The sequence below is a fragment of the Mustela erminea genome, chromosome 19 (assembly GCF_009829155.1).
Source record: "Mustela erminea isolate mMusErm1 chromosome 19, mMusErm1.Pri, whole genome shotgun sequence".
Lineage (NCBI taxonomy): Eukaryota > Metazoa > Chordata > Mammalia > Carnivora > Mustelidae > Mustela > Mustela erminea.
In genome coordinates, this window is record NC_045632.1 from 1,420,880 (window position 1) to 1,446,187 (window position 25,308).

The following is a 25,308-nucleotide window of genomic DNA, read 5'->3' on the forward strand; positions in this document are numbered from 1 at the left end:
GAGAAGCAGGCTCCCCGCCGAGCAGAGAGCCCGATGCGGGTCTCCATCCCAGGACCCTGAGATCATGACCGAGCCGAAGGCAGAGGCTTAACCCACTGAGCCGCTCAGGAACCCCTCCCCTGTCCCTTATTAAAAGCTCTTTAAGCAAACATCAGGACACTCCAGGATTTTTTGTTTTGTCTATCCATCTAGGTGCCCTGCCCCATCTGTGAAGAATCTTCTTGAGGTCTGTTTTTACTGCACAGAAGCTCAGACTGAAGGGTTTCTTCTCCCTTAATAATCTTCACAAACAGAAGCTCACAGAGAAGGGTCCTAATGGATCCCACTGTTCGCGCTCCTCCCGGAGACAGTTCGCGTGAGCAGAATAAGCTAGCGTGACTGAAGGACTATTTCAGAACATTGTTAATGTCGACCTGATTAGAAGTTCTGTGGCACTTGTATTAACTACCTACTGCTATATAACAAATTACTCTTGAACTTATTGGCTTACAGCCACAAATATTTATTTACAGTTAATGTGAACCCAGGAATCTTGGGGCAAGTTTCTGGGTGGTTCAGGCTCCGGGCTTCATGAAGTCACTGACAAGGAGCGCCCGGGCTGCAGCTGAGGGCCTGATGGGGCCGAAGGGTCTACTTCCAAGATGGGTTCATTCACATTGTTGTTGGCAAAATATCTCAGTTCCTTGCTGGCTGTTTGGCATCTCAGTTCCTTGCCAAGTGGGCCTCTCCCTATGGTTGCCTGAGTGTCCTTAAAACATAGCATCTGGTTTCCCCAAGAGCTGTGGAGAGTGGAAGGCAGAAGCCACCATGTCTTCCCTGACCTAACCTTGGAAATGACATAGCATCACTTCTGCCATGTTCTGTTGGTTTCATAGACTGATCCTGGTACACTGTGGGAGGGGACCTCTGTAGGGGTCTGGGTACCCGGAGGCGGGGACCACTGGGTCACCATCTTGCGTGCTGACCGCCACAGCACCTTTTGTGCACATATGAGCCCACAAAACCTGAAAAATGACATTAACCTTCCAGGCTTATCAGAAAATCCAGCCCAATTAAGTGACCACGATGGCCATAGGATTTTACTCCTATGGGATGTGTGGGATTACATCTTCTAGGTGTTTTTTTTATTTTTTTCTAGTTACAATGTTTATCAGTTGAATATCATATATTAGGACTTCATGGGAATAAAGGGGAATTCTCTCAAATCTAGCTTGTTTAGTGTGTGTTTACTGGCTAAGTTAAGGATATAAACATACCATTGCATGGATTCATTGGGACAGAGGAAGTATCTCCTTTTGCAAATACATTTTTTTCCAAATAATACATTTTATTTGCAAATACATGCAATCACTTTTCAAAGATGTCCTCTCTTTTTTTTCTGTGGGAACTCTTGCCATCACCCGACAATCCCACCTGGAAACAGACAGATTCAGCCTTCTGTCGTCATTTTTGGCTTGTCTTATACAAATATGCAGGTAGTATAGTATAACCGGGATTTTTTTTTTTTTACGTTTTATTTATTATTTATTTGACAGACAGAGATCACAAGTAGGCAGAGGCAGGCAGAGAGAGAGGAGGAAGCAGGCTCCTCGCTGAGCGGAGAGCCCGATGCGGGGCTCGATCCCAGGACCCTGAGATCATGATCTGAGCCAAAGGCAGAGTCTTTAACCCACTGAGCCACCCAGGCGCCCCATATAACCGTGATTTTAAGGCTTATAAATATGTACAATTCTGTAGCCCTTACAAACCTGCTGCAGAAAAGGCAAGAATTATTTAAGTGATTATTTTTATGGACAAGGAAGTAAAGTTTCTCCTCTATATAATCTTTCTGGGACATCTTTTGTTGCTCTGAAGCTTTGTATTTCTAATTTTGATCCCAGACATTAGTTTTGGTATCATTGGAAATAAGTCTTCTTGGCCCTTAGCGGGCAGGAGCCTAATCATTACCTCTTTGTTTCCGTAGGCATAAAAAAGCCAGTGAGAAAGTCAAGCTGAAGTCTTTATGGGTTGAATAAGTTCTCTTGGTGTGACTGACCAATGAAATATTTCACTTGTCCACATTTTCACCTCTGAATCCTCTTTATCCTTCCAGGGCTCAAGAATCGAAATGAGATAGAGACTTTTCAAAAAGTAGGACTAAGCTACCTTTTACATGAAGATGTTACATGCTGGCAGCTGTGGGAACAATTTACAAGTAAATTAGCCAGAAATCAAGACTCAACAATAAATCTGCAAAGCAAGAAGTCCAAGTTGCCAAAACAAAGCGGTTCCTCATGTCGGATGTGGGCAGGAGAATCTCCTCCATTTTCTGAAGATGAAAACTGTGTAATAAAGCTTCAAAGGGAGAGTTCCGATAATATCAGAAGTTGAGAGTTTCCAATTAAGACCACTGGTGATTTCTGGAAGAAAATCTGTCTGAGAGAGTCACACAATTACCAGAGTAGGTGTCGGCAGGTCGACATAAAAAATAAACCATGTAAGTGTGACTGTTATGTTACGACAAGGACCTCCCATCATCATCATGATCAGGAAGAACACAAAATCAGGAAGGCTTGTGGCCACAGTGATTGTGGAAAAGACTTCACGAGGGAATCACATTAACATAGCATGACCCACTCAGGAGGGAAACATGATATACATAGTAAGTGTGGGCAGGACATCAGTGACAGCTCAGTGTTTTGCATTTGCCAGAGCATTCACTCAGGGGAGAAATGTGGTAGGAATGATGAGTGCGACGGGGGCTTCAGTCAGAGCTCAGACCTGCAAAATCATCGGGGAGTCAACACAGGAGAAAAGCCCTGCAAACATCCAGTATGTGCTAAGAGCTTCAATCAGAACTCTTGTCTTCCTACCCGTGAGCCCCTCCACCCAGGAGGGGCTCCGTATAGGTGTGACATGTGTGGGAAGGGCTCTAGTCAGAGTCTACATCTCAGCGTTTGCTGTGTAGATGACACTGGAGAGAAATCCTCTGACTGTGAGATATGTGATAAAGGCTTCAATCAGACATCACAACTTCAGGCCTATCAGAGAGCCCAGCCTAGAGACAGAACCTACAAATGGGAGGCATGTGACAGGCTAGTTAATCAGAATCCTGGTCCTCTCCAGAGAGTTCACTTGGGAAAGAAACCATATAAATGTGAGGTATGGGGGAAGGACTTCAGTAAGGCCTCAAATCTTCAAGCCCGTCAGAGAATCCACACCGGAGAGAAGCCATATAAATGTGACGTGTGTGATAAGAACTTCAGCCAGAATTCCCACCTTTGGGCCCATCAGCGAGTCCACACAGGAGAAAAACCATACAAGTGTGACACATGTGGTAAGTACTTCACTCAGATTTCCCATCTTCAGGTCCATCAGAGAGTCCACACAGGAGAGAAGCCATACACATGTGAGACATGTGGTAAGGGCTTTTGTCAGAGTTCCCATCTTCAAGACCATCAGAGAGTCAACACTGGAGAGAAACCCTACAAATGTGATGTGTGTGGGAAGGGTTTCAGTTGGAGCTCCCATCTTCAAGCCCATCAGAGAGTCCATACGGGGGAGAAACACTACAAATGTGAAGAATGCGGGAAAGGCTTCATCTGGAACTCGTATCTTCACGTTCATCAGAGGATCCACACGGGAGAGAAACCCTGTTTGCATGTGTGGGAAGAGCTTCAATCAGACCTCACATCTTCAAGCCCATTGGAGAGTCCATATGGGAGATAAACCCTACAAATGTTTTGACTGTGAGAAGGGCTTTAGTAAAAGTTTACGTCTTCAGGTTCACCAGAGAGTCCATAGTGGTGATAAATCCAATACAGGTGATGAGTGTGATAAAAATGTTCTTCAGAATGTAAACTTCTCATTTTCATCAGAAAATCCACACAGCAGAGATTATTTATAAAATACTGTGTTTAAAAAAAAATACTGTGTTTTAAAATTCAGGAGAGAGCTGGATTTTTTTTTATCATCCTGTTTGTTGTGTCATCGTAGACAGTGTTTCCAGCAGAGCCCAAATTTCACAGTCCTCCAGACGTAGAAACCCTGTGAGAATGGCACAGTAAGTTTCAGTCAGAACCTTTACATCCAACCTAATCTACACAGGAGAGAGGCCTTAAGAAGGATAAACAAGGTCAGGACATTAGCAGAAGTGTAGGGAGGGACATGGCGAAGTCTGTGCCAGTAGAAGAGAAGCTCCATGGGGGGCAGGAACTTCGTTTACTGCTCAATGACCGTGACCTCAGACCAGTGCTTAACAAACAGTAGGTGCCCTGGAAATGTCTAACTTGGTGGAGAGGAAAACTATTATAAATAAGACAAATACTTGAAAGTTGTAAGGAGCTCAGCCTCAGTTAGTCATTATCAGCTGTACCTGGAAAATGATGATGATGATGATGATTAACTTTTTGAGAGAACAGGGCAGCGGAGGAGGGGCAGAGGGAGAAGCAGACTCCCTGCTTAACACGGAGCCCGACACGGGCCTCCATCCCAGGACGCCGGGATCATGACCTGACCTGAAGGCAGATGCTTAACAGACGGAACCACTCAGGCACCCCAGGAAAAGGATTCTTCTCAGAAGCTTTTAAAACAATTGAAGGAAGTGACCACTTCATAAAAATACATAAAATCATGCAACCTGCAATTTGAGTGTAAGAGGGTTTTTTTGCAGTTGGCTGCTGTCCTCCGCAGATGTTCACTTTTCCAGCCACAATAAGCTTAACGTTTGCATCTGACCATTTAAGACCTCTCTGTGCATCATCGGTCGTGCAGAGCCCACACCTCACTGTCTCCTCTGGGTCTTTTGTAACAGGAACAGACGGGATGAAAAGGAAAAGAGGAACTTGTCTTTAATTTCATAAAAGATGATGAGAGAGGAGTGTGGAAAAAGGGGGGAGCATGTCTTAGCATGCATTTTGGACATTGAACTAAGCTACTAAGGCACAGAGCATTTGAATACCACCCCGTGCTTCCCAGCTGCCTCAGTAGCTTTCAAGTTCACTGGGTTGAACAGTTTACTTCAGTGTAAGAGAGAGAGAAGTTTCCCACACTTTTGTCCCCCAAGACCTTACCTTCCGGGACGCTGGTTACTTGCGTTCCATGTTACCATCAGAAACCCAGCGCCCCTAACACTGCTCTGTTGGGCTGCCTGGCTCAGGTCATGCATGATCCCAGGGTCCTGGGATCAAGTCCCTCATCGGGCTCCCTGCTCAGCGGGGAGTCCGCTTGTCCCTCTGCCTGCTGCTCCCCCTGCTGGTGCTCTCTCTGTCTCTAACAAATCAATAACTAAAATCTTAAACAAACAAACAAACAAAACAAATCACGGTACTTTGTCATTACCAGATTCTGCTGGACCTCCTGGCTCTTTCTAGCAGGATGTTTTCAGTTGTAAGAAATTAGAAAGCCCAGCTCCGACAAGCTGAGACAAGGGAGAATTTGCAGGTGCACGGAATTAAAAAGAATACGCGTAGGCCAGGACACAGGCCCAGTTGGAAACGGCTCTGGATCAGTTCTTCTGTGATTCCCTTACCTCTGCCTTTCAGGCTGAATTGGTTCTCACATTTGTCTTCTCCAACCTGCTCTTAGGAGATTTATTTAAAGAACTGGCGCTCCCTGAACTTCCAGCACACACCCACCCCCCTTTCTGTGTACTTCTAAAGCAGCTGTTCTCTGAACCTCTTGTCCCTGTTAGTCCACCAAAGGCTTGGCATTTTCTTAAATATACCATATCTAAATGCAAATATTTATAGGGTTATTGTGAGTTACAGTTTGCCATTTTTATCATGTCTCTGTCTTCTGGAGAATCTTTTCCTTCTCCCCCATGTAAAATTTGATTTTTTTTTTCCTAAAAAATAATACCTGAAAGTTTTAGGTAAGCAAAATAATTCGGAAAAAGCACTCACGTGACATTGCTGACATACGTAAACAATACTGGATATTTTTAGAGTATCTGTGCATATGGATACGGATCTGTTCAGTTTTACAAAACTAGCATAATATGCATACGATGGTGTAACTTGATTTTCTTCCCTCAGTAATATGTTGGAAGGATTTTCTACCAATATTGGTCTACAAACACGTAACAGATTTTAACCAATTTCCTGTCGAATGTTCAGTTTGTATCTTCTAAGCAGTTCAATGAAAAATTAGAACAATGACATGCATTCTCATGCTTTCGTACTGTTATTTCCTTGGAAGAAATTTCTAGAACCGGTGCTATATCCAAGAATAATGGCTTTTAGATTTGGTATATACTGGGCAGTTATCTTCCAAAAGTACACAGGACTGCTCATTTCCCTACCCTCCTGAGTAAAGCATTTACAATCTTGATGGGATAAAAATGGCCTCTCGGTATTTGTCTTGTTTACCAGAAGGAAAAAAATCCTCTGTGGACAAAGATACCAGGCAGAGCCTCCACATATTTTTATAAGCAATGTCTGGCTAAAACCTAAATTAATTCTTTTCAGGAAAAATAAAGACTAACTGACCCAAAACAAAGAAAAAGGTGATTGAAATTGACCCACAGTGATCCAGAAATTGGAGTTGCCAAACATGGATTTTTAAAATAGCTTCTATTATGTTCATGAAAATACAGAGAATTTCACCAGAGAACTGCAATAATTAAAAAAAGAAAAATCTAACAGTCCTGGATTTGACAAATGCAGCAACTCATTAAGAATTTAATAGATGGCCTCAAAAGCAAATTAGATGTGGCTAATGCTGTTTATTCTCTAGCTGGAAAGCTCAGTGGGCGGAGGAACCCCAGGGCAGACATCATGTTTTATCATGTAATGTCTATGCAGTGAATGTTTATAGAAACAACGAGCCTGAGGCTTCAGAGGGTAGGATCCTTGCTGGAGAGAATGAGTTTTGGGAGCCCTGTGGGCAACAGGTCCCAGGCAGACATAAACAAGCCTTGCTTTTGAAAGTCAAACCAGACAACTCGGCCAATAAAAATCCTTGCTGAGATTTCTTTCCAAATCCGTGATTCTGGAACTTCTGTCCTTGGTAATTAGGGCAAGATAGTGTGGCTGCACTTGGGAGACTTGGAAAAGAAAAAGAATGGGGAGGATTTGATTCAGAAGCCCAGGAAGAGAGGTGAGAGCGACAAGGGTCTCAGGTGGGGGCGGTCTTCGCAGGTAAGAAGAACGGTGAAGATCATCTTTAAGGAAAAGCGTGAATGAGCAAGTGTTTCAAGTAAGGGAGGAGCCAGTCGTCACAGCTGGTTAAATGTTACACTTCCTACCAGGTTATGCCCAGACTGAGTAGTCAGGAGGGTCGGGCAGACCTGGTTTTATAGATGACTCTTCGTTTTGCTTCTCTTCTAAAGGAAAACAGTTCAGTGAATTCAGGCAAGTGAGATGTCTTGTCTTCCTTGCATACCTGGTCCAGCCTCAGGGATGGATGGCTCTGTCCAATGAGGGAATCGTAACATCCACAGGGGGTTGGGAGGATGGGTACTGCAGGGACACCATTCTTTCTTTTCTTTCTTTCCGTTTTTTTCTTTTTTAAAGATTTTTATTTATTTGACAGAGCACACAAGCAGGGGGAGCAGCAGGCAGAGGGAGAAGCAGGCTCGCAGCTGAGCAGGAGCCCGATTGCATCGGCAGGACTCAATGCCTCGACCCTGGAATCATGACCTGAACCGAAGGCAGATGCTTAACCGACTGAGCCACGCAGGCGCCCCAGGGACACCGTTCATATGTACTGGAGCCTCGGGGAGGCAGATGATGGTAATCCCCATTGTAACGGGCTTGAGAAGTTTAAAACTATTGCCCTATTTCCCACAAGTAGCAGGATTTCCGCAGGTTGCCAAAATTCAAGATTTTAATTCTTAATTATGAAAAATCTCAAGAAGAGAAAATATAATGGTTCCCCACATAGTCATCTCTCAAATTCAAGTTACCAGGATTTTACGTTTGCTTAATCTATCCCTTCTTTTTATTTCAAATGCTGAGATAATGTAAAACAAATCCCTGATACCTTATTTCACACCTATCTATTTCAATAGGCATCTCTTTAATATTGGCTATTTTTTTTTTTTTTTACAAAACCACAAAGCCATTATCAAACCTAACAAAATACTCAAATTTCTGTGATTGCTTTGAATGTTTCATTTTATTTTTTTTAAAGATTTTATTTATTTGACACAGAGAGAGATCACAAGTAGGCAGAGAGGCAGGCAGAGAGAGGAAGGAAAGCAGGCTGAGCAGAGAGCCCGATGCGGGACTCGATCCCAGGACCCTGAGATCATGACCTGAGCTGAAGGCAGAGGCTTAACCCACTGAGCCACCCAGGCGCCCCTCAAATGTTTCATTTTAGTCTAGTTTTTTCTTTTCTTACTTTTCCTTTTCTTTTTTACTTTATCTTCCTCCATACCCCCCTTCCCCCCCCCCACCCCCCAATTTTGGAATTGGGATTATACTGGCGTCTTTTATTTTCTGGAAGAGATTGTGAAGAATTAATTCTGATTATTCTTTAAATATTTGGTAGAATTCTCCAGTGAAACCTTCTGGGCTTGGGTGTTGTGCTTAAGCACCCAAATGTGAACTCAGACTGCTTAGGTATAGGTACTGGTGTGACCACTTAACGGTTGTGTGACCATATCCAGGTAAGTGAGCCTCTCTGCCTCTCTTTCTCCATTGTTGAATGAGGCTAATACTTGGAATACTAGGAATGAAAGAATTAATACATGTCAAGTAGTGGAACCTGTACCCAGCTCACAACAACAACTCGTGGATCTTTGTCTCACTGATCTGATATACACACACTCACACACACTGACAAAACCTTGGCAAGCAGTTCTTAATAGTTCCACACCAGAAGCAATCATCTGAGATCAAGAATAACACAAGAATGTCTATTCTCACATGTTATCTATAATTATGGATTTTAGCCAGTGCTTGGAAACCATAACTAAACAAGGAGTAGAAGGAAAATGAATTATTTGCAGATATTATCATGTATGTAGGAAATCCCAAAGAATCTATAAATAAAATAGAAGGGTGCTGGGTGGCTTAGTTGGTTACCTGATGGACTCCTGATTTCATCTCAGGTCATGATGTCCGGGTCGTGGGATCAAGCCCCACTGGGGCTTCACCAGGGGTGTGGAACCTGCTTAGGTTTCTCCTCCTTCTCTCTTCGCCCCCGCCCCCACATGCTCTGTCTAAAAAATAAAAATAAATTTATTTTTTAAATAATATTTATTTATTTATTTATTTGACAGAGATCACAAGGAGGCAGAGAGGCAGGCAGAGAGAGAGGAGGAAGCAGGCTCCCTGCTGAGCAGAGAGCCCGATATGGGGCTCGATCCCAGGACCCTGGGATCATGACCTGAGCTGAAGGCAGAGGCTTAACACACTGATCCACCCAGGCGCCCTAAAAATAAATTTTTTAAAAAATTTAAAAGTATATTAGAATTAGCAAATTCAAGGCATGACATAAAAATAAAAAATTCAATGGTATTCCTGTATATTAGTGAAAATTATAATGTTAGAAGTAAAAGAATTTATAAAGAAATTGAAAGAGGGGCATCTGGGTGGCTCAGTTGGAAATATGTGGAAAATGACAAACTGATCCTAAAATGTACATAGATATTTAAAGGGCCATGAACACTGAAGATCGTCTAGAACAACTGCAGGGTTATGCTCTCAAATACCAAAGCTTTATAAAAATACGGTTATATATGGGCCGCCTGGGTGGCTCATTTGGTTAAGCAGCAGACTGGATGTCAGCTCAGCTCATGATCTCAGGGTCGTGAGTTCAAGCCCCATGTCAGGCTCTGCGCTCCTCTCTGAGTCTGCGTGAGATTCTCTCCCTCTCTCCCTCTGCCCCTGATCTTACACCGTAGTATATAAAAAACCAGGAAATTGACACTGTATTACCAGTTCTATAAACACTCTGAGTGTCTGTGTATATATATCTATGTGATTTTGTGTAGTTTTATGTAACCACCCCTGCAATCCAGAAGCTGAGCCGGCCCATCCTCATAGGCCCCCTCACTGATACCCTTATAGCCAGACACCCCATCCCCACCCCTCACCCCTGGCAACCGCTACTCTGGTCTCTGTCCCTGCAATTTCATTTCAAAAATGTTACATACTATATGCTCGCTAACTGAACATAACAAAACATGTCTTGCTAACCTTCAAAACAATGTTACATAAATGGAACCCTGCAGTGTAAGCTTTTGAAATTGGCTTTTTTCATTCAGCGTAATGACCTGGAAATCCAACCAAATTGTTGCTTGCATCAATAGTTTGTTCGTTGACCTTAAGAAGAAGAGTTATGTTACCAGCAAAAATGGGTTTATTCAGAAGAGCAGAGAATTGCAGTTTGGGGGCAAGCAGCAGCAGCAGCAGCAGCAGCAGAAACCACAGGTAGTCCAACAAAGGAGAGAAATGTTCTTTTCTGCAGGTGGAAGTTGGAAGAGGTCACTTCCAAGGAAAGTCCACTGGACAAAGGGCAGGCGTTCAGGGTGATGAGTCTGTCCCTGGCCGAGCTGCTGTCCTGTAGGGGAGGCGGTGGATGCTGCCAGAGGCGATGCAGTCTTTTCCTGAGCCTCGGAAGATTCTTTCCTGTTGAGAAGTCTTCTGTTGGGGTCTGTAATTGACACTTTAAAAAAAAAAAAAAGATTTTTACTTATTTGATAGACCTAGGGAGTGCACATGGGGGGAGCAGCAGAGGGAGAGGGGGAAGCAGGTTCCCCACTGAGCAGGGAGCCCCATGCAGAGCTTGATCCCAGGACCCTGAGATCATGACCTGAGCCGAAGGCAGATGCTCAACAAACTGAGCAGCCCAGACGCTTCTGTAATCGACACTATTTTTTAATTAAAAATTTTTTATTGTGGGGTGCCTGGGTGGCTCAGTGGGTTAAGCCGCTGCCTTCGGCTCAGGTCATGATCTCAGGGTCATCGGGCTCTTTGCTCAGCGGGAGGCCTGCTTCCCCCTCTCGCTCTGCCTGCCTCTCTGCCTACCTGTGATCTCTGTCTGTCAAATAAATAAATAAAATCTTAAAAAAAATTTTTTTTTATTGTGTTATGTTAATCACCGTACAGTACTTCATTAGTTTTTGATGTCGGGTTCCACAATTCATCGTTTGCATACAACACCCAGCGCTCCATGCAATCCGTGCCCTCGTTCATACCCGTCACTGGGTGCTCTATAAAACAGGCAATCGTCGCTTCCTGACGATGGTGGGACAGTGTGAGAGCGCCCCCTTCTGGCCTTCCGGCTCCATTGTAGCGAGGTTTCCTTTTCTTAATTTCCATAGTTCCTGTTACTGCTGTTTAGTATTCCACGTGCTACACTTTTGTTTAACCAAGCGCCTGTTAGAGGACATTTGGGTTGTTTCCGGGCTTTGATGTCATGAATAGAGCTGCTATAAACACTCACATTCAGGTTTTTGCATAAACAAAAGTTTTTTTCCCCCCTCTGGGATACATGCTCAAGTGTGCAATGTAAATGCATGGTTTGTTTTAAATGAAATTACTGAACTGTTTTCCAGAGTATCCATGATATTTTATATTCCTGCCAGCAACGTCTGAGTGATTCAGTTCTTTATGGGCTTACTAGCATAATGTCACATTTTACATTTGGAACCACATTGTCTGAGAGTCTTCCAGAAAGACTTTACCAATATATTCTGACAAAAGGTTCGTGAGAAACGTATTTCCCCATCCCATTACCAAGGAGTACGCGCTGTCAATTTCTCTGTGTCAAATACAAGGAAATAATGAGGACAGATGTTGTCAAAGATACTCTGACCTCTGACAGCTGGGAACTTGGATTTCTGTAGGGTTTTCACCATCCCCTCGGGTAAAGTCTAGGCACTGTGCTGAGACAGTACAAATAACGTGGTTTTTCCTTCTGGGTGTCAGGAATTCGAACTCAGGCTAGGCAGAGTGTGCCTGTGTGCAGTAGAAATTTTGGTTACTGAGTGTCTAATGGGCTTTCTTCGTAGACATAATTCACCTGTCTTGCCACAACTTGTTGCGGGGGAATTACGTGTGTTCTGTGTGACTCCATACGGAGAGGACTCTTGGAAGCTTGGATCGTTTGTTTCTAGACTTCACTCCATGAGACAAAGTTATAGCTAAACCAGACCAAAAAAAGAGAGGGGAGAGGAGGGAAGCACTGAGCTTCCCTAACAGAGAAAACTCGGCGGCATTGTCACACCCACCCTCTCCAGCTGTTGTTAACCTTGTAAACATTAGACCTACTGCTCAGGGTTTGAGCGAGCTTACAACAAGAGGGTAGAATGGGGGACTTTTAAAAAAGATTTATTGCTTAGATGGGGGAGGAGTGGAGCAGAGGGAGAGGCAGAGAGAAACTCAAGCAGACTCTGTGCTGAGCGTGGAACCCGATGAGGGGCTCGATCTCATGACCCTGAGATCATGGCCTGAGCTGGAGCCAAGAACAAAGAGTCGGACGTTCAACCAACTGCCACCACCCAGGTGCCCAAGAGGAGGACTTTTTCTTTTTAAATTTTTTTCAAAGATTTTATTTACTTATTTGACAGAGGAAGAGAGATCACAAGTAGGCAGAGAGGCGGAGTGGGGAGCAGTCTCCCCGCTGAGCAGAGAGCCCGATGCGGGGCTCGATCCCAGGACCCTGAGATCATGACCTGAGCCAAAGGCAGAGGCTTAACCCACTGAGCCACCCAGGCGCCCCATTGGGTAAGCGGGCACTTTGTAGGGGACGGGCAGGTGGCCAAAGCAGGGCTTCACGGGAAACGTTTCATGTCTTCGAGGATATCCCAAGATCCCCCGAGATGCTTGAGAACAGCAGGTAAGGTAAGAAAGTCAAAAGTGGGGGTACCTGGGGGGCTCAATCAGTTAAGCATCTGCCCTCAGCTCAGGTCATGATTCTGGGGTCCTGGGATGGAGTCCCGCATCGGGCTCCCTGTTCAGGGGGGAGCCTGCTGTTCTCTCTCTCCTCTGCCAAATAAGTAAATAAGATCTTTGAAAATTTTTGCTGAGAAAAAAGAGAGAGAGAGAGAAAGAAAGAAACGCAGAAGTAGAAGCCAGAAAATGACACTGTTGCTCTCCCAAATCCCTGACCTGGGAACCTCAACCCTCTCCTAGACCCGCACCCCCCGACCCCCACCCAATCTGGGGCTCACACATCCCTTCGCTCATTTTGCAGTCCGCCCTTCTTGTGTTCGGGGGACTATTGACATGAAGCCCAGGAAGAGCTAAGAGCCTCTCAGGCAGTACAGGAGGTTAATTAATGAACTATCCCGGGAGGGTGATGGGAGGCTTCACGAAGTCAACAGCTGGGTGGGGTTTTGAGGGTCACGTGCGGGTTCTGGTGCCCGCCCTTCAGAAATGAAGGGGACGAGGGCCTCCCAGGTGGAGACACTGGCCTGGGCAAAATGGGGAGAGACCTTGACTCAGGAAAGACTGTGTCTGGATAGCTGGGGCCAGAAGGGGCCCTGCTGCTGTCCTGGGCGAAGCTGAGCCAGGCTCACCAGACCTGCCTTTGGTCCGGTGGGTTTTTCTGTGCAACTCCCGGTTGAAGGTATCTCCAGGGTTCCTGGAGCCCAAGAGAGGAAGGCCCTGTGCCCTGCACGGCTCTGTGTGATTTCTGTATCTTTACCGCTTTATGCCTCCCAACAACCCTCCAAGGAAGCTACGATTATCTTCCTCTTCCCTAGATGAGACGACAAAGCAGAGAGAGGTAGCAGGTCAGTGTTAGAACCTCAAAGATGTGGCTCCAGAAACCACCTTCTTCCCTGTGTCATCTTATTGGCAAACAGGTCTTTTGCCAGCAGGAGGTTTCTCTTTTCTGTGTTTGTCCTCCTCTCCTTGTGGTGGGCTCCAGAGCAGCCCCCAAAGATGGCCATGTCCTAATCCCGGAGCCCGTGAACATGCTCCCTTCTAGGGCAAAAAGGACCTTGCAGGGTTGATTAAGTTAAGGGCCTTGAGATGGGGAGAGTAGCCTGGACTACCCAGGTGGACCCAAAGGAATCACAAGACTCTTACAAGAGGAAGGCAGGTGGCTGGAGGAAAGGAGCAGTGCTCTGAAGCTGGCTTTCAAGATGGAGGAAGGGGCCACGAGCAGCTTCTAGAAGCTGGAGGAAGCAAGAAACAGAGTCTCCCATGGAGTCTCCAAAAGGAATCAGACCTGCTGTCGCCTTGATTTTTTTTTAAATTAAATTTATTTATTTTCAGCATAACGGTATTCATTATTTTTGCACCACACCCAGTGCTCCGTGCAATCCGTGCCCTCTCCAATACCCACCACCTGGTACCCCGACCTCCCACTCCCCCACCACTTCAAACCCCTCAGATTGTTTTTCAAGAGTCCATAGTCTCTCATGGTTCACCTCCCCTTCCAATTTCCCCCAACTCCCTTCTCCTCTCCATCTCCCCTTGTCCTCCATGATATTTGTTATGCTCCACAAATAAGTGAAACCATATGATAATTGACTCTCTCTGCTTGACTTATTTCATTCAGCATAATCTCTTCCAGTCCCTTGATTTTTAACTCTGTAACACTTCTTTGGACTTTTGACTGCTAGAACTGGAAGAAAGAAACCAAAAGGAATTGGTTTAAGTTGGGTTATTACAGCCACCACCGGAAGCAAATCTGCTCCTGCACTGACCTTTGGCTGATTGGGTGAGCGTCCCCTCTCCTCTCTGTCCTAGAGCAGCCCCCGGGCAAAGAGCAGAGGCTCTAGAGTCAGAGCTGGATTCGGGTCTGGCCACCGCCTCTTCTGAGCTTTATGACCTGGGTAACTTTGTCTCCCTGAACCTCAGTCTCTTTATTTGTTAAATGGGAGCAACAATCCTCAAAATCCTCATTATTTGTGAAGAATCTATCTACTGCCGCATCTTGCGTAGATAAGCTCACAAAAGCCCCCAGACAACTCCATGGGTTGGGTTTTGTTCCCACTACTCAGGTTTTTTTGTTATTTTTTTTTTAAGATTTTATTTATTTATTTATTTGACAGATGGAGATCACAAGTAGGCAGAGAGGCAGGCAGAGGGGGCGGGAAGTGGTGGGAAGCAGGCTTCCTGCTGAGCAGAGAGCCTGATGTGGGGCTTGATCCCAGGACTCTGGGATTCATGACCTGAGCTGAAGGCAGAGGCTTTAACCCACTGAGCCACCCAGGTGCCCCTACTCAGGTATTGTTAAACAGGGACTTGGTCTTTGTGGAACAGGACACATAAAAGTTAAAGTTTTCATTGGCTCATGAACGAAGAAGGGGGTTGTATCTTTAAGTCTCTTCTGGCTTCCAGAAGAAAATCCACCCGTAATTATTCCTTTTTAATAAAACAAATATAGGGGCGTCTGGGTGGCTCCATCGTTAAATGTCTGTCTTCAGCTCCGGTCATGATCTCGGGATCCTGGGATCACGTCCCACATCTGGCTCCCGGCTTGTCGGGAAGCCTCCTTCTCCTTCTGCCGGCTGCTCCCTCTGCTTGTGCTCTCTCTTGCTCTCTCTCTGTCAAATAATCTTTTTTTTTTTTAATTGTTTTACACTTTTCTGAAACTTTAATTCCACTGTAGTTAACTACAATGTTACATTAGTTTCAGGTGTATAATATGGTGATTGAACATTTAGATGCAACCTTTCAATAAAAAAGATGCATTTAAAAAAATGCACTTGTGGTAAATGAACACTGGGTAATGTATGGAAATAAATAATACAAAAACAAAACAAATATAAATGTAAAAAAGAAAAAAAAATGGTCCTACCAGGCAACAGATCATTAAAGCTGCCCATCATGATTTCAGTCTTCAAAGCGGAAATTCCCCAGTGTTTGGGCATCCTACAAGCCCATTTGCAAAGATCGCCCTATGAGGGGGATAGCCTCTGATTTTGTGCAGCTGCCCGCAGATTGGGGCGGACACCCTCGTTCCGCCACAAGCTGAATTATAACAGCTTTCCTTCTATCCACGCATTTAATCCTTACAACTATCCGACGAAGTAGGCACATGGTTCTCATCACCTTGCAGATGCCTGAATTAAATCAGATATTTGACCAGGTAGTAACATGGCCATGATTTAAACTCGGGCATTTTGGCACCAGGGCCAAAATACAAGGTTGTGCCTTCCCTGCCCACACTGCCCAGGACCGGAATGAGCAGGCTGGGAGCTCTGAGAACAGTCATTGGTGCCACTGGACCCTGCTGTTCTCATCCCGGGAAAACTAGCTGTAGCCAGAAACCAGCTCCTTCTCCGCTCCCCAATCCATGTGGGGCTGTGTCTGTTTCATGTAAGGGCCCCCCCCTTTTTTTTCAACTTTCACAAAGATGCCAGCTTGGCTAGAAAATTCCTGGCCTTTCTCTCATGACTTCTTTTTCTTTCTCTAGTTTTGTCTTCCCGAGACTCTGATCTTCCCCAGAAGGAGGAGGAGACAATGACCAACTTTCAGGTAAGTTATGCTTTTTATCTTCTTTTGCAGTGAGCGGACACATCTTTTTCTCAATTTCCGTGAAGAGTGAAAGAGGACACTGAGTAGTCAGGGTCGTAAAATATCAGACATTTACTTTTTATTATTTGATTTCACTTATGGTTCTCGTTCTCACTTTTGTTTCACAAACTGTGTAAAAGTAAGAATTCCTATATTACTTTACGCTACCAACTCAGCTGTCCTCAGTGCTCTTTTGAAATAGACCTCCATAACTCCAGTTGTAATTATAGAAATGACGGAAAAAGTCTGATTTTTGACTGGTGCTTTCTTTGCCCATTTTTAAATGACCACTTTGAAATGTAATTTGCAGAGCATAGAATTCATCCATTTGAAGTGCAAAATCCAGTGGTTTTGGCATATTCCGGTAAGTGCAACTATGACCATAGTTTTAGAACATTATCACCGTGTCAGAAAGCGACCGTGTACCATTCAGCTACAACACCCGCCCCCCCAATGGAATCATCTAGTATGTGCTTTTTTATGACTGGCCTCTTTGATTTGGTGTAATTTTTTTTTCAAGATTCGCGCTGTCACATGTATTACTGGACTAATATTAGGACTAATATTCCGTTGTGTGGATGTAGCATCTTGTCTGTTCATTAGTTTGGATGATTTCAAGCTTTTGGTTGTTGGTATAATGCTATTGTAAACATCGGTATCCAGGTTTTTTGTGCGGATCTCTGTTTTCGTTGCTCTGGGGTGTTTCTCTTGGGCAGAGGTCGAACTGCTGATCATAAGGTAACTCTCTGTGTCTGACCACGCGAGGAACTGCTCGACAGTTTTCCAAAGCGTCTGTGCTATTTTATACTCCCACCAGGAACGGAGGGCTTGTTCTGGTTTCTCCCCATCCTGTTGGTTTATTTCCAGCCCTGTCACTTAGGAATAAAGCTGCTATAAACGCTTCGCGTGTGGTATGGGGTGTGTGTTTTCCTTTGGGTAACTACCTAGGAGTAACTACCTAGATTGCTGGATCTTAAGATAGGTTTTAGTCTGTTTGGTTGCAAACCGTCAAACCATTTTCCAAAGAGCTGTTTTATTTTGTGCAACAGTTCGAGTTGCTCAGCAGTCTCAAAAGAACTTGGTTTTTTCAGTTGTTTTGTTTTTAATTTGATCCATTCTAATAGGTGTGTAGTAGTATGTCATTGTAGTTTTAATTTGCATTTCCCTAGGGCTAAAGATACTGAGCATGTCCACGTGATTATTGTTCATTATATGTTTTTTTGAAAGTGTTTGTAAATTTTCCATTTAAAAAAATCGGTTGTCCCAATGGTTTTAGAGGGGAGGGCAGTGGGAGATGGGTGACCTTGGTGGTGGGTATTAAGGAGGGCACATATTTCATGAAGCACAGGGTGTTGTGCGTAAACAATGAATCTTGGAACCCTGCTTCAGAAACTAATGGTGTATTTTATGGTGACTCACATAACCACAATAAAAATTTTTTTAAAAATCAGTTTTGTTGAAGATTATTTGACCATAGAGCTGAGGGTCCATTTCTGGGCTCTCTCTTCTGTTCCAGTGGTCTATGTGTCTGTTTTTGTGCCGGTACCATGCTCTCTGCGTGATCACAGTTTAGTAGTAAAGCTTGAAATCAGGCAACGTGATGCCCCCAGCTTTTTCTTTTTCAATATTTCCTTGGTGATTCGGGCTTCTTTGTGGTTTCATACAGATTTTAGGATTGTTTGTTCCAGCACTTTGAAAAGTAATTTGCTGTTGGTATTTTGATCGGGATGATGTTGAAAGTATAGACTGCTCTAGGCGGCACAGACATTTTAACAATGTTTATTCTTCCAACCCATGAGCCTGGAATCTTTTGGTCTCTTCTTCAATTTCTTTCATGAGTGTTTTGTAGTTCCTGGGGTATACACCCTTTACCTCTTTGGTTAGGTTTATTCCAAGGTATGGTGCTATAGTAAATGGAATTGATTCCCTAATTTCTCTTTCTACAGTTACACTGCTAGTGTGTAAACTTTCACTTACTTGTGGAGCATAAGGAATAACACGGAGGACATTAGGAGAAGGAAAGGAAAAGTGAATTGGAGGAAATCGGTGTGGTACATAAAAAATGAATCTTGAAACACTGAAAAAATAAAATAAAAAAAAGCAATTGATTTCTGTGCATTGATTTTTTTTTTATCCTGTCACATTACTGAATTGCTGTATGAGTTCTAGTAATTTGGGGGTGGAGTCTTTTGGGTTTTCCACTTATGGTATCCTGTCATCTGCAAAGAGTGTGATTTCTTCTTTGCCAATTGAATAATTTTATTTCTTTTTTTTTTTTTGTCTGGTCACTGTTACTAGGACTTCTAGTACTATGTTGAACAAGAGTGGTGAGAGTGGGCCTCCTTGTCGTGTTCCTGATCGCCATGGAAAAGCTCTCATCTTTTCCCCATTGAGAATGATATTCGCTGTGGGTTTTTCACAGATGGGTTTTTATGAAGTTGAGGAATGTTCCCTCTATCCCTATACTCTGTAGAGTTTTAATTAGGAAAGAATGCTTCTTCTGCATTAATTCATAAGACCATGTGATTCTTGTCTCTTCTCTTATTTATGTGTTCCTCCACATTGATTGATTTGTGAATGCTGAACCACCCTTGCATCCCAGGGATAAACCCCACCCGGTCATGATGGCTAATGCTTGTAATGTACTGTGGGATCCTGTTAGCTGGGATCTTGTTGAGAATCTTGGCATCCATATTCATCAGGGATATTGGTCTGAAATTCTTTTTTATGGGGTCTTTGCCTGGTTTTGGGATCAAGGTAATGCTGGCCTCATAGAAAGAGCCTGGAAGTTTTCCTTCTGTTTCCATTTTTTTGGGAACAGCTTCAGGAGAAAGGTATTCTTCTTGGAATGTTCAGTAGAATTCCCCTGGGAATCCAACAGGCCCTGGACTTGACCCAGCAATTGCACTACTGGGTATTTACCCCAAAGATACAGACGTAGTGAAAAGAAGGGCCATCTGCATCCCAATGTTCATAGCAGCAATGGCCACAAAGGTCAAATTGTGGAAGGAGCCAACATGCCCTTCAACAGATGAATGGATAAAGATGTGGTCCATATACACAATGGAGTATTCTGCCTCTATCAGAAAGGATGAATACCCAACTTTTGCATGACCATGGATGGGAGATGATGCTGAGTGAAATAAGTCAAGCAGAGAGAGTCAATTATCATACGGTTTCACTTGTGGAGCATAAGGAATAGCATGGAGGACATTAGGAGAAGGAAGAGAAAAATGAAGGGGGAGAAATTGGAGTTGCAAACAAACCATGAGAGACCATGGACTCTGGGTAACAAACTGAGGGTTTTAGAGGGTACATGGGTGGGGGGATGGGTGAGCCTGGTTATGGGTATGAACAAGGGCACGGATTGCATGGAGCGCTGGGTGTTGGACGCAAACAGTGAATCCTGGAACACTACATCAAAAACTGATGATGTCCTGTATGGGGACTAACATAACATAATGTAAAAAATCAGTTGTCTTACTGAATTCTAAGACTTCTTTGTAAATTCTGGATGCAAGGCCTTTATCAGTTCATCTTCTCTCACTATGTGGCTTAACATTGAAATTTTATAATTTTATAATCGTGTCATGAGAAGTTTTTAATTTAATGAAATTCATCAAGTTTTCTTCTCATTCATCCTTTCTACAATATAAATCTTGGAATAACTCATGTTTATAAAGGGTTCTCCCACATTTTTTAAATAAAAGTTTTATATCCCTAGTTTTACATGTAAGTCTATGGTGTAATTTTTTTTTGGCTATAGTTTTTTAATTTTTTAATTAACATATAATGTATTATTAGCCCCAGGGGTACAGGTTTGTGAATCATCAGGCTTACACACTTCACAGCACTCACCATAGCACATACCCTCCCCAATGTCCATAACCCCACCCCCCTCTCCCTACCGCCTCCCCCCCGGCAACTCTCAGTTTGTTTCATGAGATTAAGAGTCTCTTATGGTTTGTCTCCCTCCTGATCCCATCTTGTTTCTTTTTTTCCTTCCCTACCTCCGAAACCCTCACTTTGCCTCTCAAATTCCTCATGTCAGAGAGATCATATGATAATTGTCTTTCTCTGATTGACTTATTTTGCTCAGCATAATACCCTCTAGTTCCATCCACGTCATCACAAATGGCAAGATTTCATTTCTTTTGATGGCTGCATAGTGTTCTGGTGTGTGTGTGTGTGTGTACACACACACACACACACATATGGTGTATTCTTAGTAATTTCATAAATATGGTGCAAAGGATGAGGACTCCTAGATCTTGACATATAGTTGTTTATTTCAGTACTATTTGTTCAAAGACTGCCCTTTCTCTATTGGATTCCCTTGGTACCTTTATCAAAAGTGAACTGATAGTATGTGTGGGACTAGTTATGTATTTTCTATTGCAATGAGTTGCATATTTATTTCCATGCTAATAGCAACCTGTCTTGACTGCTGTAATTTTAGAGTAAGTCCTGAAATTAGGTGTATGAGTCTTCCAACTTCATTCCTTTTCAAAAGAACCACCATATGGAGCTCAGTCGAATGTTGCTGCTTTCTATCCCTTAGCCAGGATGTCCCTGATAAACACCATAGACCAAACCTTAGGTGGTCATTTAGCGCAGATGCTCTGGCCAACAAATGGCCCATCTGCACATTTATCACCATCTATTGGACCATTGCCTAAAAATTGCCCCCTCCCAGGATAAAGGACTCTGGGACTCTCTTGCCTCAGATACCCAAAATCTAAATCCATTTCCACATGTCTTTACATACTCTGAAGCCCTAAGGCATGGCCTTGCTAAGACACTCCTTTTCATCTTCAGAATTCCAGAAATTACTGATAATTACAAGGCACACATTTCACTTTCCCAAATAGGCATTGCTAGGTCTAGGAAAAAGCATTGATGAAACTTTTATGTTTCTCCTAGGTCCCAGATCGCTTAATTAAGAGACCTACTGGTTACCCTAAATAATGCCTTTTTAAATTGCAGCCCAGCAAATGGACCCCTAAATGGGTCTATATCTTGTCCCAAATCTTAATTTCTCTTAATTCAAGACTCCTTAGCAGACTCACACCAACATAAAAAAATATTTTCATCACTCTTTCCTATATTTAATGTTAGGTCTTCTATGTATGTATATAAAGACTCATTATGTATGAGTCCCTTCAGTAAGGTCTGTTTCTCTCTTCATAAATTCTTGATCTTGACCCCATTCCAGGAGGGCTGGAAACCAGATGGAAGGTACTTTCCTGGGACCCACTTGAGCCTAAACTTCCACCACCCCAAATAAAAAACTTTCCTGAATATTCGGGTTAAAATGTGTGGATCTGTTCTCCCTCTGATCCTCTTTGGAAAATTCATGTTCCAGGGCCATTGTCCATGTGGATTGCCAGAAAGAGAGACAGAAAACTTCACCCAGTAAATACTGCTCTTGGACATTATAAAATCAACACTGTATTAGTTTTCTAGGCATAGGATTAATGAAATACCACAGACTGAGTAGCTTAAGCAACAGAAACTTATTTTCTCTAGAGGCCGGAAGTCCAAGATCAAGGTGTGGGTAGGTTTGCCGCTTTTGAGGCCTCTCTCCTGGACTTGGAGATGGTGCCTTCTTGCTGTGTCTTCACAATTGTCTTCTCTTTGTGTTGAGCATACTTGCTGTCTCTTTGTGTGTTCAAGTTTCCCCCTCTTACAAGGACATCTGTCAGATTGGATTAAGGTCCGTCCCCAAAGACTTCATTTTAACCTCATCACCTCTTTAAAAACCATATTTGCAAATATAGTCAAATTCAGAAAGTACTGGTGTTAGGACTCAAAGTATGAATTTGTTTGGGTTGGTGGACACAATTCAGGCCGTGGCAATGCCATATCCCATAATGATGAAATCAGACATAGTAGGAATAATGCATAGCAAGGAATCTCCACATCCTACGACAAAGCCTATCCAATGCAGCCACACACTATTGTGTTGACTGCACACACTATTGTGTTGATTTGGATGAACTCATTGGTTTGCAACCAGGAGGCTCAAACTCTCCACATAAACCAGTTTCAACCACACATGGTAAATGCTGAAGCTTGCACACTGTCAAGTTTGGTTAACACAAGCCCGATCTAAACACCTTGACTATCACTAACCAATCCAACAATTGAGGTAAAAATCCCTGAGTAGTTGGCCAAATTAGAAGGCTTGTCTAGGGCTAATGATGGATATTTCATTTAGCAAGCAACCTGCTTGCCCTATGAGCATCATACACTCAAATCAGGCCATATGACTTAGAATATTTGCAGCAGGACTCCTTCCCGTTGGTCACACACAAATACCACTAATTTTTACATATACTTTATAACACTGTCAGTTTATAACCTCCCAGAAGATAACAATCAGATCTGCCACTTTGACACCCCCCCCACAAAATTCACCAAGATGTTACTGCCTGTATCTTTTTGGTGGCAATGGTTTCCTGATCTGTTGACTTCACCATACTCGATTACTCCGTCATTAGTACACTGGATTTTAAAATAGTAGATGACGGTGTCATCTGCCAATAGCTTTGTTTCTTTCTACTTTGTACACTTGTTAGTTTTTATACTAACTTGGATCTCCAGTCCAATATTGAATGGAAGTGGTGAAACTGGACAGACATCTTTGCGTAGTTCTCAAACTTAACATTCATTCTTTCAATATTTAGTATGACATTAGTTGTAGAGGTTTTTTCTTTTTTCTTTTTTTTAAGATTTTATTTAAGAGAGAACACGAGAGACAGCATAAGCAGGGGAAGGAGCAGAAGGAAAGGGAGAAGCAGACTCCCCACTGAGCAGGGAGCTGGACACAGGGCTTGATCCTGGAACTCCAGGATTATGACCTGAACCAAAGGCAGCCAGCCACCCACTTAACTGACAGAGCCACCCAGGTGTCCCAGCTGTAGAGGTTTTTTTTTTTTTTAAGATTTTATTTATTTATTTGACAGATAAAGACTGCAAGTAGGCAGAGAGGCAGGCAGAGAGAAAGGAGGAAGCAGGTTCCCCGCTGAGCAGAGAGCCTGATGCGGGGCTCGATCCCAGAACCCTGGGACCATGACGTGAGCCAAAGGCAGAGGCTTTAACCCACTGAGCCACCCAGCTGTAGAGTTTTTATAAATACCTTTGTCAGAGGACATTCCTTTCTATTCATAGTTAATGGAGAATGTTAATCATTAATGGTTATTGAATTTTATAGCTATAAAATGGCCATGTGGTCATTCTTTTTAGTCTTATTAACATGGTGAATTATATTGATATAATTTTAAGTGTCAAACTAACATTACATTCCCTGAATTATCCCCACTTGGTCATGAATTTATTGTTTTAAATATTGCTGGATGTGATTTTCTAATTTTTTTGTTCCCCTTTAATTGATCCAGAAAAAGTTTTAAATTTTTTCAGTGTTCCAAGATTCATTGTTTATGCACCACGCCCAGTTCTCCATGCAATCCGTGCCCTCCTTAATACCCACCACCAGGCTCACCCAATGCCCCACACCCCTCCCCTCCAAAACCCTCAGTTTGTTTCTCAGAGTCCACAGTCTCTCATGATTCGCCTCCCCCTCTGATTTCCCCCAATTCAGTTTTTCTTTCCTTCTCCTAATGTCCTCCATATTATTCCTTATGCTCCACAGGTAAGTGAAACCATATGATAATTGACTTTTTCTGCTTGACTGATTTCATCCAGCACAATCTCCTCCAGTCCTGTCCATGTTGATGCAAAAGTTGGGTAATCATCCTTTCTGATGGAGGCATAATAATCCATTGTATAAAAGATATTTATCTATTTATATTTTTATTATGTTCAATTAGCTGACATCATTAGTTTTTGATGTAGTGTTCAACAATTCATTAGCTTCTTTTTTATTTATTTGAGAGAGAACACTATTAGGGGGTGGGGAGAGGCAGAGGGAGAGAGAGAATCAGACTCCCCACTGAACCGGGAGCCTGATGTGGGACTCGATCCCAGGACCCTGGGATCATGACCTGAGCCAAAGCCAGATGCTTAACTGACTGAGCCACTCAGATGCCCCTATTTCATTCTTTCTGAGGTTTGTAATATTCCATTTCAAGTATATACTCTGTTCCAAATGTAAATATTCCATTTATATATAAAAATACGATATATGTGTATATGAGTACATAAATATGAAATATACACACACACCACATCTTTTTTATCTGCTCATCTATTGATGGGCACTTGGGTTGTTTCCGCATCTTAGCTGTTGTAAGGGTGCGTGAATCTTTTTGAATCAGCATTTTCATTTGTTTGCGTGAAAACCAGCAGTTGCTGGGTCATATGGTATTTCTATTTTTAATTTTTTGAGGAACCTCCATACCATTCCCCACAGTGGCTGCACCAGTTTACGTTCCCACCAAGAGTGACCAAGGACTCCTTTTTCTCCACATCTTTGCCAACACTTGTTCTTTCTTTTTGATAATAGCCTTTCTGACAGGTGTAAGGGGATACCTCTTGGTTTGTTTGTTTTCTTGGAATGTGTGCTTTTATTACATAATTTTTTGAGGGGACCATTTTGGCATATATTGGGTTGACATTAAAAACAGAAAAGATCAGGGCACCTGGGTGGCTCAGTGGGTTAAGCCTCTGCCTTCGGCTCGGGTCAGGCTCAGGTCATGATCCCAGAGTCCTGGGATTGAGCCCCACATCGGGCTCTCTGCTCCTCGGGGAGCCTGCTTCCTCCTCTCTCTCTCCCTGCCTCTCAGCCTATTTGTGATCTCTCTCTCTCTGTCAAATAAATAAATAAATAAATCTTAAAAAAACAAAACCACAGAAAAGATACACTTGCATGTCTAGTAGAGGCTAAAATAATGGAGAGGATATTCTTTTTTTTTAAGATTTTATTTATTTATTTGACAGAGAG

General features: G+C 43.2%; 1 protein-coding gene across 1 annotated transcript; it reads left to right on the forward strand.

The window, feature by feature from the left end:
- The first annotated feature begins 2,607 nt into the window (after positions 1-2,607).
- LOC116580030 (zinc finger protein 233-like) lies at positions 2,608-14,605 on the forward strand. The gene is given in 5 exon segments (XM_032326060.1): positions 2,608-3,635; positions 3,637-3,835; positions 6,996-7,099; positions 10,193-10,358; positions 14,504-14,605. Coding segments are annotated over 5 exon segments (1,599 nt in total).
- Positions 14,606-25,308: the final 10,703 nt, after the last annotated feature.